General features: G+C 38.4%; 1 protein-coding gene, 1 non-coding gene and 3 pseudogenes across 2 annotated transcripts; all 5 read right to left on the reverse strand.

Annotated features, from left to right (window-relative positions):
• Positions 1 to 519: 519 nt before the first annotated feature.
• On the reverse strand, positions 520 to 1450 carry LOC125353612 (annotated as a pseudogene).
• Positions 1451 to 8769: 7319 nt separating this feature from the next.
• LOC125353613 lies at positions 8770 to 9503 on the reverse strand (annotated as a pseudogene).
• Positions 9504 to 14757: 5254 nt separating this feature from the next.
• LOC125354063 lies at positions 14758 to 14864 on the reverse strand. The gene has a single exon (XR_007211447.1). It is a non-coding gene; the product is annotated as a U6 spliceosomal RNA (small nuclear RNA).
• A 673-nt stretch (positions 14865 to 15537) lies between these two features.
• Positions 15538 to 16211, reverse strand: LOC125353614 (annotated as a pseudogene).
• Positions 16212 to 17120: 909 nt separating this feature from the next.
• LOC125352875 (putative vomeronasal receptor-like protein 4) lies at positions 17121 to 18005 on the reverse strand. The gene has a single exon (XM_048348270.1). The coding sequence runs from the start codon at positions 18003 to 18005 to the stop codon at positions 17121 to 17123; it is 885 nt and encodes a 294-aa protein (XP_048204227.1).
• Positions 18006 to 19815: the final 1810 nt, after the last annotated feature.

Here is a 19815-nt window from a genome sequence, read left to right on the forward strand (position 1 = left end):
AAATAAACGAATTATTTGAGGGACCAGACATAATTTCTTGCATTCAGGCAAGGAGCTAGAGGATGGGAATTGGAGTTAAGTAAACTTGCTAGGATCTTGAAACCTCAGAATCAATCCTAGATTTTTCTAGAACTAGACTTTTTTTTTTTTTTTTTTTTGCCAGTCCTGGGCCTTGGACTCAGGGCCTGAGCACTGTCCCTGGCTTCTTCCCGCTCAAGGCTAGCACTCTGCCACTTGAGCCACAGCGCCGCTTCTGGCCGTTTTCTGTATATGTGGTGCTGGGGAATCGAACCTAGGGCCTCGTGTATCCGAGGCAGGCACTCTTGCCACTAGGCCATATCCCCAGCCCCTCTAGAACTAGACTTTTAAAAAACAAAAAGAAGTCTATGAAAATAAATCCTTTAACTTACTGATCTGATATAATAGAATTTTAGGACAAAGCATTTCTTAATGCATTACATCTTTGGCTCATGGAGAAATTGATGTAGAAAGCAATGTTTTCCCTCTTAAGTGAACATTCTAGTACTTAGAAACTGGTGCATTCCTGATAATCAGGATGAAGGGGCTGAGACCAGCATACCCAAGAACTAGAAGTACCTTCATATTTAGTACTGTGCAGTCATGTCTCAGGATAGAACCTAGGTAGATGCTGGAAATGAAATCTGCCCAATGGAAACAAAGAAAATAAGCCATGAGAATGTGTGTAGGTCTGATTTCTGGGCTGGAATTATTTTCAAATTTGGATCTATAAAGGTAGAGAACTTGCTTGTGATGTTTATACAGATGGAAAGCCATGTATCCACTGCTCCAACCCATGAGACTCTGAGAGATCACATCTTGCTGAGCCACGAGGGAGAAGGCCTAGATTGATGCATATGACAATACCCTTCCTGTACTTCAGTTCTGGAGCTGTTCATGCTATCAAGTGCTGTCATATAGTGGAGCAAATAGGAGGTAATCAGAGAGTTCAAGACCCAGAAGAAGAGGAGATAGGGAAGAACTTGCCATGCAGTCTGTGGTCTGAGCTTTCTCCACAGGGCGGTTCTGGCACTGATGGTGATGGCCTGGACCGTGGTAAGGAGACTCGTGGTACAGATGGAAAGGCCTTGAGCTAATTTTTCCCTAAAAATCACAGTTTTGCAACCAACATCACCTAGGAAGTTTATGAAACAAAGATCTGTGGCTATTCTACTTCTGGCTCCTATGCTACAAATAATCATTGTATTTGAAAAAGCCAGGTGAATATGAATAAGCTAGTTGGGTTTCTGTTTCTCTGAACCCATATTGAAGGTATAAACATGTCTCACAAGCACAAGGATGTTTCCTAAAACTCCAGGTCCAGTAAGCATACAGAAGATTATCTTTTGGATGAGACGACTCCAAATCATTGAATTTCATGTACAGGACCAGGAAAAGCTTTTTGAGAAGCACAAACAAGTAAAAATGACATTTTTCAGGTGTATTTCCTTTCCCTGTTAACATAGTAAATTAAATGGTTTGGGAATTGCACAAGATTATTTCTGGAAGACGCCTAATCTTCTTTTTTTCCTAATTTCCATCCTTTGTTCTCTTTCTTCGTTCTTTCCTTACCTTTTCCCCTCCCATCCCCCACCCTTCCTCTCTCCTTCCTTTCTTTACTTCCTCTCACTCTCTCTCCCTCTCTCTCCCTTTCTCCCTCTCTCTTCTCTCCCCCCACCAGGTTCTGTCTTTTTCTTTGTTAGTCCTAGGCCTAGAACTCAGGATCAGGGTGCTGTCTTTGAGCATTTCTAGCTCAAGCCTGATAATCTACCATTTGAAACACAGTCTCAATTCCACTTCTACTTTTTTATGTTTGGTGATGATTTGGAGATGAGTGTCTCATGAACTTTCCTTCTTTCGGTGGCTTTGAACAGTGATCCTCAGATATCAGCCTACCGTGTAGCTAGAATTACAGGCATGAGCTATCGGGGCCCTGAGCTTTCTGCCTTTCTTGATTCCTATGACCTGGAAATCATAATGAATAGAATTTAGACACAAACTCCATGTTCATGCATCCACTATTTTTCCTTCTTTGTACTTCTCATGTCCAAATATTCTATGTTCTTTTTCTCCTTAAATAATAGGTTAAAAATCAATAAAGACAATAGAGTCAATTTACAATCTGTACTCCTTAGTACTACTAGCTTAAATGCCTCCTTCCCTTTAGCTTCTCATACCAAATATCTATCATAATTATGGTGTTTTTTATACTACTTCTCCTTCCCTAGATCATCTGTATCCATTGGTCCTGTATACATTCATCTTTTAAGTGAGCAACAAATCCATACAGAGTACACCAAACCACCCTAAATTCTCCTGTTGTGATTTTTAAAACCACTTTACAAAATGATAACTTTTTACTTTCTGCTCATTCTGTATTAGAGTGAGCATGAAGATCAGAACATCGCTTTTCTTCTTATAAATCATAAATAGCATGTGAAGACATGTCAACCTGCATTCAGTCCCCCACAATTTTCTTGTTTATCATATTTATTTGTGCAATACTTTCAACATCCTGCCACTCAAGTATCATGTTATTACCTTGTTAAAAGAATATGCATAATATCTCCATGCTGAATTTTGTCACAATGAGTACCCTTCATAGCTAAGTGCAGTCGATGGGTCAAAAATCAACTCAGAATTTTGTACCCTACTATTCCTGAACCCATTGGGCCATCTTCCCTGTGTTAATTTGTGTGGATGTTTATCTGCCATAGGCATCATCCTGCCCTGCACAGTGCAAATGCCTTGGAAATGTCACTTTTGAGTCTGGTTATATCAGTTTCCTAATATAAACTCCTACTACTAAGTGCATGAAAAAACTTTATAAATAAATTATGAACTGAGGCATATGATTCAAAAACTTGACCTTAAACTCAGCTCAGCAATGTATCAGGTAAATAATGCATGAAGAAACTTGGGTTGATTTCTGTTTCAATACAAATGTTACAACGGAATGGACTGGAGAAGTCAATGCACTTGGATTTCAGAGTTTCAGTGTCTTCTCACATATTGAGATGAGGTGAAAATACAGGTTTCTGCAGAGACAGTGAATGACATGGACTGTCTTTAAAAAAAACTTGTAAATCACAGTTAATTCTTGCTCAGCATACTTCTGTCTTGCTGAGCTTATTATTGTACTTTTAAAAATGTACATCTTGGCTCTCTGACATATCAATAATACACTTTGGAATAAAGAAAGAATATCTTTGTTCTCCTGATGGATGTCACACATGGCCTAGAAAAGTCATCCACCTATATCTACTCTTAAACCATTTAGGTGAGACTTTGGTTTGCTTGTTCAATAACATTTTATAAGCTTATCTCCTCCTTCTCAATGGCTCCTTCTAGACAGGAAAATACAGGTTACTGGATTGAAGATAGAAATTGATGGCTCTCCTCCCTGGATTCTAATACCTTCCTTTCCTACAAATGTTGAAATATCTAAGACCCTTCTCTCTCTCCCACTGTCGCTGATCATCTTTGCCTCCACAACTCCCCTTCTAAAGCCAAAGTCAGCCCCAGTCTACAGTACCAGATCACTTACCTACCATAGTCAATGCAGCTGCCTCAGGGTTGATATTGTGTTTAAGCAGAGAAAATCAGGTTATATTTATGCTTCATGATTCCAGTGCTTATAACCAACTCCATGGTTGTGAAGATGTCACTGCCATGAGTTTTATCTTCACCAGGGGAAAAGGGATCCTTCTGATCCTCTCCATCCCTGAGGCACAACTCTGCTGTCTTCCTGCAACTGCGTAAGTGCGGAGGCTAGAAACTTGCTGAGTCTAATTATTGTGAATGCATAATAGTGAGGGGTCAAGGTATTGATGAGCAGGTCCCTAAAGTGTCCAACTTTCTCAATGTTGACTATATTCTTATTTGATGTCCTCCATTGATCACCAAAGCCAGGAAGCAATACTAAAGAAACCTTGGAGAATCCACACAGGTCACTTTATGAATTTTTTTCTAAGAACAGCTTCATTGATAGGAAAGATCACCAAATGCTAGAATGTGGAGCTACTCTTGCTTCTACTGTCTAGGACATAGTCATTGGGGACAGCTTCATTGATAGGAAAGATCACCAAATACTAGAATGTGGAGCTACTCTTGCTTCTACTGTCTAGGACATAGTCATTGGGGACTTATGGAAGGCCGGGATGGTGTGTGTCCTATCAATTCTGGCCACCTGCTTGCATCTTTTCACGTCTCTTATTGAAATGTTTACATCTATTTACTGGTCTTTGTTATAGGTATTTTTCTTTGAACCGTTCACTACCAAGCAAGGATTGCCTTTTTTTTTTTTTTTTGGCCAGTCCTGGGCCTTGGACTCAGGGCCTGAGCACTGTCCCTGGCTTCTTCCCGCTCAAGGCTAGCACTCTGCCACTTGAGCCACAGCACCGCTTCTGGCCATTTTCTGTATATGTGGTGCTGGGGAATCAAACCTAGGGCCTCGTGTATCCGAGGCAGGCACTCTTGCCACTAGGCTATATCCCCAGCCCCAAGGATTGCCTTTTGAAAATTTGTTTTGTTTGGTATTGGGCCTTGAACTCAGGATCCCAGCGCTATCTCTGAGCTCTTTTGCTTGAGGCTAGCACTCTACCACTTTGATGCAAAGCTCCACTTTTGGTTTTCTGGTGGTGAATTACAGATAAGAGTCCCACAGACTTTCTTGTCTGGGGTTGGCTTTGAACCATGACCTTCAGATTTCAGCCTACTTAGTAGCTAGGATTACAGTTGTAAGCCACCAGCACCTGGCATGATTGTCTTTTTAGATGCTCAGCGTCTGTGGACATTGCCCATGAGAGCTGAGAGGGATTTGTGTATGTTTACCTATCACAATCACATGTCAGTTCTGGATCCCTAATACCATTTCACATATGGTCTTTTTCTCACTGGTCCATTAGGCAATAAAGAAGGTCCAAGGAGATGGAGGCAGGTGATTTTAAGTTCCCCCACAGGCAGATATGTAGATTTACCTTAAGTAACATTTTTCTGTTTTCCACACATCTTTTCCCTTCCCAGACCCCAGTATTTTCTAAAGTGCAGCAATGCAGGGCAGTGAGAGGAAGAAGAGACCTCACATTCAGGTGACCCTGCTTTCTTTAACCCACAAAACAGTTGTATTGAGGGAGTGAATAGAAGAGAGGAGCAGAGAGCTCCTACTCTTGCTTGAGGAACTAACAGCAGAGCCTGTGGGGTTGTCTTACACTCATTTGAATCATGTGGTACAGGTTTCTCTGCTGTTGCAGCCCATGTCTCACTTAAGGCTGCAGTCAAACTTACACTGCCTGAGGTGACTGAGAAAATAGAGCTCCCTCACGTATTTAAATTTTATTTTACTGTTTTTTGAGTTCTCCACTGTGGTATTGGAGGTCCTTCCAAACTCAACTATTGTGTTGGTGAGTGTGTGAGCGTGGCAGAACCATACCATGAACTATTTGCAGAGCTCTTGTGCAAACACAGAAAATGTAGGCATTAATATTTCCACAATAAACTCCACAAATTTCTAAAATTTGTTTTCAGTGCTTGTAAAAAATGAGCACAAACATTTTTAAAAAGTTTTATTGCCAAGTTGATTTACATAGGGATTCCAGTTACATATGGAAGCTAGCGAGTAACTTTTTACCTCATCCCCATTTTTCTCTATTTCCCTCCTACCCACCACCCCCTCCCATTCTACAGTTAGTTTGGAAAGTAATGTCTTTTACGTATTGCTATAGTTCTGTTTCACCTTTTACCTTTTGTCCCAATATTTTCATGTTTCCCTTCTCTTACTTCATTCAGACAAACATATATACAATTCCCAGGGTACCAAAATTGAAATCAGTGACAGCAGGGGCTAAACCGTAGGGAAGATAAACAAAAGAAAAAAGAAATAATTTCACATAATATGTTAAAAATAACAACAAAAATGATAAAGCACTTCTTTCCATATCTTGGAGTTCTTTTCCCTTACGATCATCTTATGTGATCACATGTACATAATCATTGAGCTATTGTGATCATCTGCTAGGACTATCTTGGGCATATACCAATTATTACCAGTGGGTAATATTACCAATATGGCTGGCTCACTTCACTTAGTATGATTTTTTTCTAAGTCTTTCCATTTCCTTACAAACGAGGCAATGTCATTCTTTCTGATAAGTATAGAATTCCATATGAACACAAACATTTAATTATGGTTTTTATAGTACTACTGAGGAGGCAATTTAAATAGTTCAAGTTCCCTCTAAGTTTACATGTATCTGTTTGTGTTAATGTGTGATTGGATATGTGCCTGTATTCACATCTCTGATATAGGGCAGAAAAGTAATAGGTGTTAGTTGCTTCCATAAAAAACAACAGACAACTTTGATGAACTATCATTACCAATTGTTTCTTTTGCTGACTTCAAAAAATCAAATATTGGAAATCATTGCCAATTTAATGTTATGTAAAATTTCATTTGTTTTGTACCATATTTACCATTTGCTCTGTTTGTAATTTTACTTGCTAATTTTTTTCCAGTCCTGGGGTTTTAACTCAGGGCCTAAATACTGTCCCTGTTTTTCTGTTGCTCAAGGATAGCACTCTACCACTTGAGCCACAGCACCACTTCTGGCTTTTTCTGTTTATGTGGTACTGAGGAATGGAACCCAGGGCTTCATGTATGCAAGGCAAGCACTCTACCACTAGCCTTTGTTAAATTTTTATCTTGGATCTATTTGATTTACTCATTTGTGTGTGGTAGTACTAAGTCTTGAACTCTGGACCTCATGCACTTGCATGGTAAAGTCGACTGGTGCTTTACTAAATGAGCCACACCTGATTCCAGCATTTTACTGGCGAATTGAAGACTAAGTTAGCAACCTCCAGGACATCTGTTTTGCTCTAGAGTTCTCCATTGAGAATTGCTGAAGTCATTCAGTTTTCTCTGCTTCCAAGTATTCGCGTTGAATAGTCTAAATAGGAATTCAGAAGACTCTATAGTTCTGATGCAACAGTTGTGATTTAGATTCCAATTGTGAATATATCACAGGTGTTTGCCTTTCTATATCACACATATTTCATTTAACATGTATCTTCCAGGTCCGTGCACATGTCTCAGCATGGACTGAATTAAGGAAATGTTCAAAGTTTAACGTGATAAAGATGCCACTTACCTTACATTGATCATGACCCAATGCATACATGCATTCAAACAGAACTTCAAACTCAATAAATAGGGACACAGGTCATGTCATAAAAAATTAATGAAATAAGAACGTAGGGAAGGATCTTGGTATGATTCCTTCTGAAGTATTGGAAGGTGGAGGTGTGGCTCTAGTGGCTGTTACCTGGGTTCTTAACATCCTCTGACTACTCATTGGATTCAAGCTTTTTTCCAGGTCTCTGCATGACTAGGTGGTCTTCTGAGTCCTTCCCAGATTTAGGATCCTAGAATATATACCTGTATTGAGTGGTTCCTTTTTTTTTTTTGGCCAGTCCTGGGGCTTGGACTCGGGGCCTGAGCACTGTCCCTGTCTTCTTTTTGCTCAATGCTAGCACTCTGCCACTTGAGCCACAGTACCACTTCTGGCCGTTTTCTGTATATGTGCTGCTGGGACCTCATGTATATGAGGCAAGCACTCTTGCTACTAGGCCATATCCCCAGCCCCCTGAGTGGTTCCATTTTAAGAACTAACTGCAACCCTTCTATAATGTACTGTCAGATTAATTTATAGCTCTTTGAAGATAAAGACACTGATAGCATAAGGGAGCAGATCAGGGCACTAATGAATGATGTCTAGAAATACTCTAAAATTTTCCCCAATATGACTTATTTATTCATTTTCACAAGAATTAGTGCATATTCTTAACAATGATGTAAAACATAGAAAGGAGTAAACTGGAATTTCTGCTGGTATGTCCCATTTCTTTCACATACATAGTTACTCTTATTTTTTTCCAGAGATTCTTCATGCTTATCAAATAAAACAAGCATGTTTCCTTGACTTCCCAGGCCCATTAGTGATTGTGATTTTTACTGATTAAAATCATGTCATATGTCATGTATGAAGAGAAGGCATTGAATTTATTCCTTCATAAACTGCATACAATCATATTCTAAGGATGGATATTTCTGGCTATTTTCAAGTAAAAAAGTTACATCTCATACCAGTTAAATCGTATTTTTAAAATAATGAGTCATGAAATGCACAATTTTTCATTTTAATTCTAAAATATTAAGTGTATATTTTGGACCAAGTCTTAGAAATGAAATTGCTACCCCAAAGAGGAAATAAAGTAGTAATAAACGTATCAAGGTGTTTTCCAGCTTTTGAATAAGGTACTGCGGTAGCAAAAGACTACGCCCTTGAAAACTAGAATTATAGTCATTTTTTTGAGGGTGTCAGAATAGAGAATGAAATTTCTATGTCACTTAGGTAGTCCAAAATCTTGGTGTCAGCTCAGCGCTGCAGGTTTCCAATATTGGAATATGGGAATCTTACTTCCCATGTCTAAGATACTTAGAATTTATTTTGTTTCAAAAGCAACAGAACAAGCTTCAGGCTTATTTTCTAACACTGACAAATCCTTGAAACAGATGTTTTCAATAACTTTCTCTCCCACAGAAAATGCCAACAGGTCAGAACTCCATCTCTTTGAATCAGGACAAATGGACTGAGAAATGCATACCCACAGGTCAAAAGTGCTCTCATGTCTGACACTGCGGAATTATTTTGTAAGACAGAATTTAAAAGTAGAGAAAGAGAAAAATCTGTCCAATAGAAGAAAAGAAAGCAGAGCATCAGAAGGAGAACACTCTGAGCAGCTCTTATTTCAGGCAGAGCTTTGTGAAGCTTAGAGCTCTGAAGGTAGAGAACACGCTGGCGGTGCCTGTGGAGAAGAAATATCATGTAGCCACTGGCCACACCCATGACACCCTGAAACATGGCACTGTGTATGGCCATGGGAATAAGAAATAGCCATTTCAATTTCGGACTTTCTGGTTGAAAATAACAGTAATTTTTAGAAGCTTCTGATATGTTTTCTCTGCTACTTGTGATGTAATGAAGTAGGTTGATGCTTTTCAAGGAACTGAGGATCCAAAAGAGGAGAATCAGGGGGAGAATTTGCCATGGAGTCTTTGGCTTGAATCTCCAGCACAGAGAGCCTCTGGGACTGATGGTGATGGCCTGGACCACAGTGAGGAGACTGCTGGTGCAGATGGAAAGGTCCCGGGCCACCCTCTCCAGATAAACAACCATCTTACAGCCTGTATCATCCAGGAAGTGTCTCAAACCAAAAGCAGCTATTGACCTTGGCAATCCTTTGGAAAGAAGTATTATGGTATTTGCAAATGCCAACTGGTTGAGAATAAGGTGTATACTTTTCTTCTGAGCTTCTCCCCAAAATCTATATATACAATTCACAAAAACCATGATGTTCCCCACACTGCCAAGTGTGATTACAACGAGAAAAATTGTACCTTTAGTAAGACGCAAATAACTTCGCATGTCATGAGCAGTAAAGGTTGGATCCAGCAAACACCTGTCTGAAAGACATCATCAGCAATGATGATTTAAATCTGTGAAAAGTATTTTGTAACTTGGTACTTTTCTGGAGTATAAGGGACAAGCATAACATGTGTAATTGTTCAGATATTTTAGGTACAAAAATGACTTTTTTCTGTACAAAAATGATTTTCCCCTTTGGCATTCTTTGTTATTTTTATCATTCTCAAATCCCTTTTGAAGTACCGATATTCAAAAATCCAAATTTGCAGTTTAGATTTTGTTTGGTGCACTGTCATGGTCAGTATTTGATCCTGAGCACAGGCACAAAACTGAGTCATATTTCTCGGAAATGGCTTCCTTCATATTTCTGGCCTTAGAGCCCTGCCATATATGCTATAGAAGAAGAATGGAAGTCCTAAGGCTCTCAGACCCTCTCAGCAGCACCCTTATTTAGTAAAAGAGAAATTAATATTCGTGTATCGGATGGAAACTTGCATGGCCCATTATGAATAAGTAAAAGAATTGTCAGGACTACTCACCTAGGTAGGTGTGATGCAGTCAAATCCCGGCTAAGTCCTTCTGCCAGTAGTAGGTTCCCAGGTGCTATTTGTACCACCGAATGTGTGAAGTGTTGCCTTTCATAAACTATCAGAGTTTAATTTTCTCAGTTGTTTCCATGTCAGAGTGAAGCAAACGCTGTAGAATATCAGTCCCTGAAGTACAACTTTTCTCTCCCTCCTCAATTAGTACATATCATTGCCTCAGAAGTTACCTTTGGCTTAATTGAGACTTAATTATTTTAATAGAAGGGAGCGACGTGAAAAACGGAACAGCAAATCAAGTGTCTAGACCTTGTGTCTAGAGTTTCCCAGTCGTCAAACTTGTTTTCATCTTCCAAAATTTGTATGCTTTGGAGCAGAATGAGAGTAACTTTTGAGACAGAATGTCACTTCCTTTTCTTTCTCAAGTCCCTCTGTAAACACAGAATGTAATATGGGATGTGCATTATTTTGGACTCCATATTTGAGTAAATCCTCATCAGGTACCTACACAGGACAAGAGGACTTGAGCAATGTCTTCGGTCCAACATATTCTGGAAAATTGGAGTTAAGAGTCTCACAGATTTTTCTGATGTTGGTAAACTGAGATCACCTTGACTGAAGTCTCCTAATTAAGATTATAGGTGTGAGGCACTGGTTCCCACTTTTTAAAGTTCTTTATTTGTACAAAGTAGGGGGAAATGTTTACATTTTGACATTTGCATTGGTGTATAAAATGTATTTCAGTAAAATTAACCTCCTCTGTTTTTCTTCCCTAATCAACTGATAAAGAATTACTAACTAGAATATATAAAGAGCTCAAATATGAAAGATCATCAGACAAATTAATGCAAGAAACAGTTAACACAGTTAAAATCCAGGCAAGAAAATTGAACAGAGCCTCTCAAAAGAAGTAAAATTGACTAACAGATAGCGAAAGACATGTTCAACATCCTTAGCCATTAAGAAATGAGTATGAAAACTGCACTAAGAGTCTATCTCACCAGTCGTAATGGTAAACATAAACTACAATAGTGAATGCTGTGAAACTGTAGAAAAAAAGGAACCCTTTACACTATTGGTGGGAATGTAAACTAGTGCACCTACTGTGGAAATATGTTTTCCTTATCACTATAATAACAATAGCTGGGACTCAGAAACTCAATGAGCCATCATTGTCTTTTCAGAAAGACAATTCTGAAAGTAAACTTCAGTACTTCATCTATACTGAGGAATAATCCTTCTATTATTCATTCTACTACCAGAAGGAACATTGAGAATAAATATAAGCAGAAGGCTTGGAGTTGATGTAAGAATAACATTTTTCCCCCCAGTCGTGGGAGCAGCACTGGGATGGTCTGGGAGGCAGAATAATAGCTGTTGGTTTCTCTTTGTGCATTTTGGACACGTAAGAGAGAAAAAATACTGTGCACAAATGAAAGAATATCCCTTAATGGTATGTATGATTTCCATGATACAATTTTGAATAGGGAAATCTAGACACAGAGGGATTGAGTAAGTTGCACATGGTATGTATGAAAGCAAACAGAAACTGAAAAGTGGCAATAATTAATTTTACCTGGTAGAATAAGTTGCATTCTTTTTTACACGTGTCTGCATATTATGCTGTTGGTTTCTATTTTTATTCTATTGAAGTCTTGTAGTTCAATGGCTCATAGCTGTGATCCCACCTACTTGGGAGGTAGTTTTTTGGAAAAATGCGGTAGAATATTCTAGACAAATTTTACTGAGAGCCAACCTCATTCAATAAGCTGGGCTTGGTGCTGCAGGTGTGCAATCATCGCTAAGTGGGAGGCCACTTGTAGAAGCATGGCTACTTGAGGCCATCCCTGGGGATGGGAGGGAATGAACGATTTTATATGAAAAATAGAAAAAAGGGCAGAGTCTCGTTGTAAAAACAGGTTGGCACTGGCTCATCAACAAGCCTGAACCAATGGTATAGAATGGAAGACCCAGAAATGAACCCACAGACTCACTGACACCTAATCTTGGATAAGGGAGCCAAAATCACAGGATGAAAGAAAGACAGCCTGTTCAACAAATGGTGCTGGCTGAATTGACTACACATGTGTAGAAAACTGAAGGTAGTTTCTCATATATCACAATGCAACTGAATCCATTCAAATGGATCAAAGACCACAAGTAAGATTGGAAACACTATCACTTCTTGACACAGGTTGAACCTTGCTAAGTAAAGATCCAGAAACGTAACAAGTCAAAAAATACTAGGTTATTTGGGCTGCATTGAACTAAAGAGTTTCTGGTTGGCAAATGACATAGCTAGCAGGGTAAAAAGAAAGCTCTCAGATTGGGAAATCTTTACTAGCTATACATCAGAGAAGGGCCTCACATCTAAGATATTATTCGACCTCAAAAATTAACTTTCCCTCTAAACAAATTCTTAAAGAAACTGCACCCTTATCAGTAAGTGGTCTAGAGAGACTTTGCCAAAGAAGAAGTAAGAATGGCCAATGGACAGAAGGAGAAAGGTACAACATCTGTGGCCATAAAAGCAATGCAAATCAAAACCACATGGATTTTACCTCACCCCAGCTAGAATGGCCATTTTCAAGAACCTTTGTAAATTATTTCTTAAATTGAAATGGCTTTAAAAAATATCCTATCCTGCTCTAAACTCTATTCTAATATTTTAGATTTTCATAGAACATTTTCAAAGGCCGCAGACTTTTGGTCATAATGAATTACTCTTTTCCTAAATCTTTAAGTAATTTGGATTTATACTAAGCCAATCCATTACACTATAGAGAATCCATCATCTTACAGACATCCTATGATTTCTAGGACTCTAGTGATTCACAGAAAATATGAGCAATTGCAACGTGTATAATGACCACATGAGAATGTGGTGTAAAAAAATTTGATGTAAAGAATTAAAATTCATGGGATCTGATAATCTGGGGATGAGAAGAGAATGAAAAACCAAGGCCAGACTATGATATAAAAAGAGAAATAGTGGAAAAACATGACTAATCATGAGATAGTTGTGCCTCAGTGGTTGAACAGATCAAGAAAATGTGGTATATACATGCAAAATAATTTTATACTTCCATCAGAAGAATGTCATTTCCCCATTCATAATAAAATACTAAGTTTGGAAAAAATTATGTTAAGCAAAGTTAGGCAGACCTGAAGAAGCATAGGCTTCATTGTTTCCCTCTTCAGTAATAACTAGAATATGTCTATCAATCTACCAGTTAATTAGAAGGATAGTAAAAGACAAGTAATTACGCTTGGACATGGTTAATTAACCAGTATTTTAAGCATTGCGCAGGGAGAACAAAGGAGGATATGCTTTGGAGGGCATCACAGTGGCTCAGTAGCTATGTCTATATGACCATGTAAAATGATGCTTATCAAAATGAACTCCAAAAAAGATTCCACAGATAAATTTTAAGTTAATTTGATTGACAGTAGTCTAATCTACAGTCCTACTTATTGTTACCACAGTTGTTGAAGTTTACATTTCCAGGATTTCCAGTTATTATTTTGGATTACTGTGAACTACCCCTGAAAAGAGGGTGTAGTGGGGGTGTCTGATAGGCAATGGAATTTTGTCTCATATGCAGGATTTCTTTTCAATTATTTTTTGTTTTGGCTAATTTGGAATTTAAGACAGGGCCTCGTGTTTGCTAGGCAGATGCTTTACTACTAGTCCATGGCTATAGCCCTTGTACAAAACTGTGAACGTTCATTATGAAAGTCCAGAACCATCTCTCTGTCTTTCTCTCTTTCTTATCTCCTATCCTCCTTCCCTTCCACTTACCTCCCTCCCCTCTCCCTTCCTCCCTCTTTCCTCTCTCTCCCCCCCTCTCTATTTCTATTTCTCTCTCTCTCTCTCTCTCTCTCTCTCACACACACACACACACTTTCTCTCTGTTTTGCATTACTAGAGTTTGAACTCAGAGTTGGCGTCAAACCCTGATCCTCAGATGTCAGGATTCTTTTTAGCTAGGATTACAGATATGATCCACTGGGGCCTAGCTATTTGTAAAAATTTAAATCATGTTTTTTTTTCTCTTTTTTGTTTAAAATTTGAATCTATGATTCTAGATGTGATTTATATTTCCTAATCTCAACTCCAATTATATGGGAGAAAATACAATAACACTTACTTTAGGAAGTTAAATGTCATATTTTTTTTTTAACAATTTCTGTTACCAGCAAAAATAGCTCCTTATTCTTTTTTATTGCATTTTTTTAAATTGTCAAAGTAATGTTCAGTGGAGTAACAGTTACATATGTAAGGCATTGAGTACATTTCCTTTTTTTTTTTCTTTTTCATTATTGTCGAAGTGAAGTACAGAGGGGTTACAGTTTCATTTGTAAGGCAAGCACAGTTCTTATCTGATTTGTTATCTCCCCTCTAATTTCAGCCCCTCCCTTTTCCTCTTCCCCATGAGTGGTATAGTTGGTTTACACCAAATGTTTTGTAAGTATGGCTGTTGCAATGGTTTGTATTTTTATCCTTTGTCTCTCTATTTTGGTATTCCCATTCCCTTCCCTAGTTCCAATACATGTATACACAGTATCCAGGGCACTAAGATCAGTTACAGTGATAGCAGGGGTAAAACCATGGGAAGGGAATAGGAGAGAGAAAATAGAGTTTCCCATGGCATATTGAAAATAACAACAGTGACTAACTACTTGTTTCCATAATTTGGAGTCCATTTCACAAAAATATGGACCACTTCACAAATTTGCATGCCAGACTTGTGCAGGGGCCATGCTCATCTGCTCTGTATCATTCCAATTTTAGTATATGTGCTGCTGAAATGAGTACCATTGAGTACATTTCTTATCATACCTCCACCCTCCCAAATCCCCTCCACACCAAAATGCTACATCTAAGATAATCCCAGATATCAGTAATAATCAAATAATTATCAATCTCAGATATTTTGTGGAACACTAAAGACAAACTGAACATTGAGTAGTGTGAAAGCCATAATCAGCAATATCTTTAGACAAATTTCTGTTTGATTAGTGTTCATTTTTATTTCTTTAACATGCTTTGAATGTAGAAAAATCAGGAAATCTGTGACAAAAATTAAATTCTCTTAATTCTTTTTTTTACAAAACCAATTCAATAAATTAAACGCCAAAGGTTTGGGAAGACCTGAGGCAGTAGGACAATTTATTAGGAGAGTCAGGGAATACCTACAGAGGTGCTCTGAGTCATCTCTCCTTGGGTCCCAGGGACCAGTTAACTAGCACACCAGCCAAGGAAGGCCAGCTAAAGGTGAGAAGTTCTTCAATATATGTGCACTTCGTACCACAAAAGTGCCAATTTTACAGAATCATCCAGTGAAGTAGAGAATATCTGAGAAAGATTCCTAATAAGCATAACAGTTACTCAATTCCAATTGTTAGACCCAGTTTATAGGTGGTGAATCACTAATATGACATCTGCATAAAAAATACCTAATTCACAGCAAACTCAGTACACCAAGTGCTTATGCTAAGAAGATGGTCCTCAAATAGGCCATGTCTAGAGTACAATGACTACAGAGCATTGCAATGAAACAAATGTGAGTGAGGAGAACGGTTATATACACGAGCCATACTTCAGACTGAGGTGAGAGTAAACATGGCCACAGCTCATCTAGGTCCAAAGCTTCAACATTCTGAGCAGCAGAAGGATGACATTTAGGATCTTCCCTGGTGAATACAGTGAAGGGTTCAGTTAAGTTCTGGTAAGATTCATCCAGTTCTTCACTATTAATGGTTTGGTTCCTAGCATGGTATGCTTCATCATCAAAGTCACATTCATCAAAAGTTTGATCTTCATCATCATCATCTGAGGGATTAATGTGTAGAATAGATAAGGTCATCATTTCCCAAAATGTTAGGCCAAAAGCAAATATGTGTGCCTTGTGAGTAATAATGCCATTTTCCTCCAAAGTTTCCCTCGAATTCATTGGCTCAGTACCAACACAACAGGCCTCAGAATCAGTCACAATCATATTTTCATCCAGTGGTAGAGAGACAGTTACATCACAGATTTTAACTGTTTCAAAATCACCTTTAATTACAACCTTCGCAGCAGTTTCTTTTCCTGGTGCAGATACTTCAGTCCTATCACCATGTGCAAAATGACAGTCTCTGGAAAAGGATGTTGGCTTTCTTTATTTCACAAGTCATTACAGCCCAGGGAGAATGAGACAGGCCTTTTGGAGATCTTTTCATTAGGTAAACATTCACCTGAGTTGTGAAGCCAAGCCTTTTCATAAATGGAGAGGCAGGGGTGTTTACATTTGGAGTTAAACATGATACAGGTTTCTTTTATTCAGGTAATTAGCATGGTGTCTTGAAACGATTGATTCCTTACATTGGCACAATCACTCAGACCTGCAGGCTCCGTAAAGAGGGACCAGGGTGGGGCCTCAGGATGTGTTGAGAGATGCCCTGGGAGTGTCCCAGGAAACCAGCCTCACCTCTGCACAAACGAGGCTGCTGAAGGCCAGGGCTGTTTGAATCCTTACCTATGTTCTCTTAATTCTGACTCCACTAGCATAATTTGTTTCAAAAGAAGAGTTTCATAATGTAATAATGGAAAATTCAACTATTATGATATACTTACAAATACTATTGGTCTCCTATAGCTTTTAAATTCATTGTGAAGGAATTTGTATATCAGTATAGTTTGACTTTTCTATCTCACAAACATCAGAAAATCCCCCTTTATAGGTGTGCATTTGTTAAAACACTAGCAGAATGTTTGCTTTGTGGATATTTAGGTTATGTTTTAAAAAACATTAGTGCTGGGCTCTCTGGCACAACACCCTAAATCCCAGCTGTATAGGATGTGAAGGCTGGAGAATCACCATGTGAGGCCAGACTGGACAAGATTGCAAGACTCTGTGTCAAAATACAAAGGACAAAGTGCTGGGTCATTGATCAATGGTAAGAAGGCTAGTCTAGCATGGGTCAGGTTCTACTTCAGTCCCCCAAACCAAACAGAACAAAACAAAACACTAAAATTGATGTAAATCAATAAAAACAATGAAATGGAACTTTCATCAATATGTTTTCAATGTCAACACTGAGCCAGATTTCTATCTTTGGGAATCAGTATAAAGGGACTCAAAATTGCATAACCAACCCTCAGAAACTCTTGAATATTTACCATCATAGAACTATTCTGTAAGAAGGAATGTATAAATAGAGAAAGAACACATTCTGTCCAATAAAAGAAAAGAAAACAGAGCATAAGAAGGAGAACACTGTGGGCAGCTTTCATCTCAGGAGAAGTTTTGTAGAGAAACTTGGATCCCTTTAGGTAGAGAACATGCTGATGGTGCTTGCAGAGAAGAAATACTATGTAGCCACTGGCCACAGACATGATCCCCTGAAACACAGCATCTCTCAAGACCATGAGGGCAAGAAAAATCCATCTCATTATCAAGTTACCTGGTAGAAAATAGCAATAGCTATCATTTTGCGTAATTTGTGATGTGTTCATATGGCTGATAGTTTTTATGTGGTAAAGTAAATTCATGCTTATCAAGGAATTGAGTATCCAAAGGAACAGCAATGGGCAAAGGATGTGCCTCGCAGATTGAAGCTTCAGCTTTCTCCACACAGAGTCTCTGGGACTGATGGTGATGGCCTGGACCAGGGTGAGGAGACAGGTGGTGCAGATGGAAAGTCCTCGAGTCACTCTCTCTAGGTAAATAAAAATCATACAATCTACATCCTCTAAGAAGTTCTCCACACCAAAGGATGCTAGTGTCTTTGGTATCACTTTTAAAAGAAGCATTATGCTGTTTGTAAAAGCCAAGTGGATGAATAGAATGTGTATATATTTCTTCTTGGTACCGTTAAACATGTGCATGTAAGTCAAAAAACTAAAGATGTTCCCTACAATGCCAACTCCAGATGAACAAAGGAAGATTGTTCCCTTTGCAAAACTCAAAGACATGTCTTACTTTATAGGCAGAGAATCTTGCATCCAGCAAATACCATATTTAAGAAACCTTTGGTAATGGTAACAGGCAATCTGAAAAAAATCAAAGATAATGTATTTTTGTGTCCTAAAGATCAATCATATTCTATGTACTGCTTTACTTTTTACCCAACGGCCTCTGTCTTTCTCTGCATGATATTTGTGCAAATCTCAGTGTATTCTGAAATGCCTTCTTGACATATGTGTTACAAATATAACCTTTCTATCTAGGTTTTTTTTTTTCAGTTCATAATAGCAAAACCTAGCTACCTCCTTAATCCTACACACTTAACATGCCCAGAATTGAACCTTGAAGTCCTTTAGGAGAGTCTCCCCTTTTTCTGTGTGTTATTTTTTGGCAGTCCTGGGGCTTGAACTGAGGGCCTAGGCACTGTCCCTGAGCTGCTTTTGCTCAAGGCCAGTGTTCTACCACTTGACCCACAGTACCACTTCCACCTTTGTCCGTTTATATGGCACTGAGGAATCGAAACCAGGGCTTCATGCATGCTAGACAAGCTCTCTATCACTAAGCCACATTCCCAGCCGTTTCCCAGTTTTTAAAAATTTCATCCTATTACATTCCCATTAAACATTTCCAGAGACCTTGACTCATATCTCACCTACCTTCTGCCCCTCTCTCCACACTTCTGAAATCTTACTGCTTCAACATTTTCAATAAATTCCACAGTATCGTTTCTTTTGTTAAATATTCCTCTCTTACTTACATTTTGAAGCACACAACAATTCAGGGGTTGTATTTTGCTTCAAAGTTTTATCTTTGATGCCTATGCCTTAACACTTTTGTGTTTTAATATATCAAATGATTGGAAGATTTTACTCGTTGCAAATGTTCTGTGGATTTTTGGTCTTCAGTATTAAGTCAAACTGTATCACCATATCATCTATGATTCAGTACTTACATCTGAATCTTCCAATAGAGTCACCAAATGTCAGGTAATCCCACTGGCTCCTGGTAGGAAGAGTGCCCTAGAGGAACTATGGATTGCTGTCTGAGGGTCATTAGGAGAAGCTTAAATTCCCATTTTGTGCCCATTGGGGCTTGTGAGAGAAGCCTGAATCATTTCTGGATTTTTGATATTTATCAAGGTAGATATCCGGTTAGGCTTTTACCTAGATATTGTGTTAGCAATACCCAATGATGATGGCATGTAGTTAAGTTACTTGGGGACATTATTGGTTTGAAATGATAGTATTCAAATACAGTGTCATGATGGCATTTTACAGTTGCTGCATGACCTTAGAAGATAGAAAGTGCTCAAGTGACCTTTCAAGCTACGTTATCTGTGTCATTTTTCCTAATAAGTTTACAAGTTCCCCATCAGACCAAGTGCCATTTCCCTCCTCAAGCCTGAATAGGATCTAATCTAAGAGCTCTAATTTCATTTTTTACATTGAAATTATGTAAAAAATTGGTACTTTTTTTTTTTACAAAAATAAGATAAATTAAAATATTTGTGTTAATGCATGGAACATTTTGCATGTTTTGCAATGCTTTTCCTTTTTCCTTCCTGCTATGTATTGTAGGATTGCTTTCAATATATTTGTCCTGATGGAATGTCACAGTATTGTCTGCATAAAGTCCATTTTGTACTTCTGCTTTCTGACTGTAGTTATTCCCTTTCAAACCTTTCCCTGACAATTGAGACAATTTGGCCTATCCCAGTGAAGGACAGGAAGCAATAATCTATGCTAAAGATCTATCATATAATGAAATATGCTACGACATTTAAAGACAAACTCAGTAACATTCACTATCAAATCGTGA

Source organism: Perognathus longimembris, chromosome 6 (assembly GCF_023159225.1).
Source record: "Perognathus longimembris pacificus isolate PPM17 chromosome 6, ASM2315922v1, whole genome shotgun sequence".
Classification (NCBI taxonomy): Eukaryota; Metazoa; Chordata; class Mammalia; order Rodentia; family Heteromyidae; genus Perognathus; species Perognathus longimembris.

Excerpts from the sequence above, each read along its gene's own strand:
- LOC125352875 (XM_048348270.1), bottom strand. The coding sequence starts at position 18,005 with ATGTCTTTGAGTTTTGCAAAGGGAACAATCTTCCTTTGTTCATCTGGA.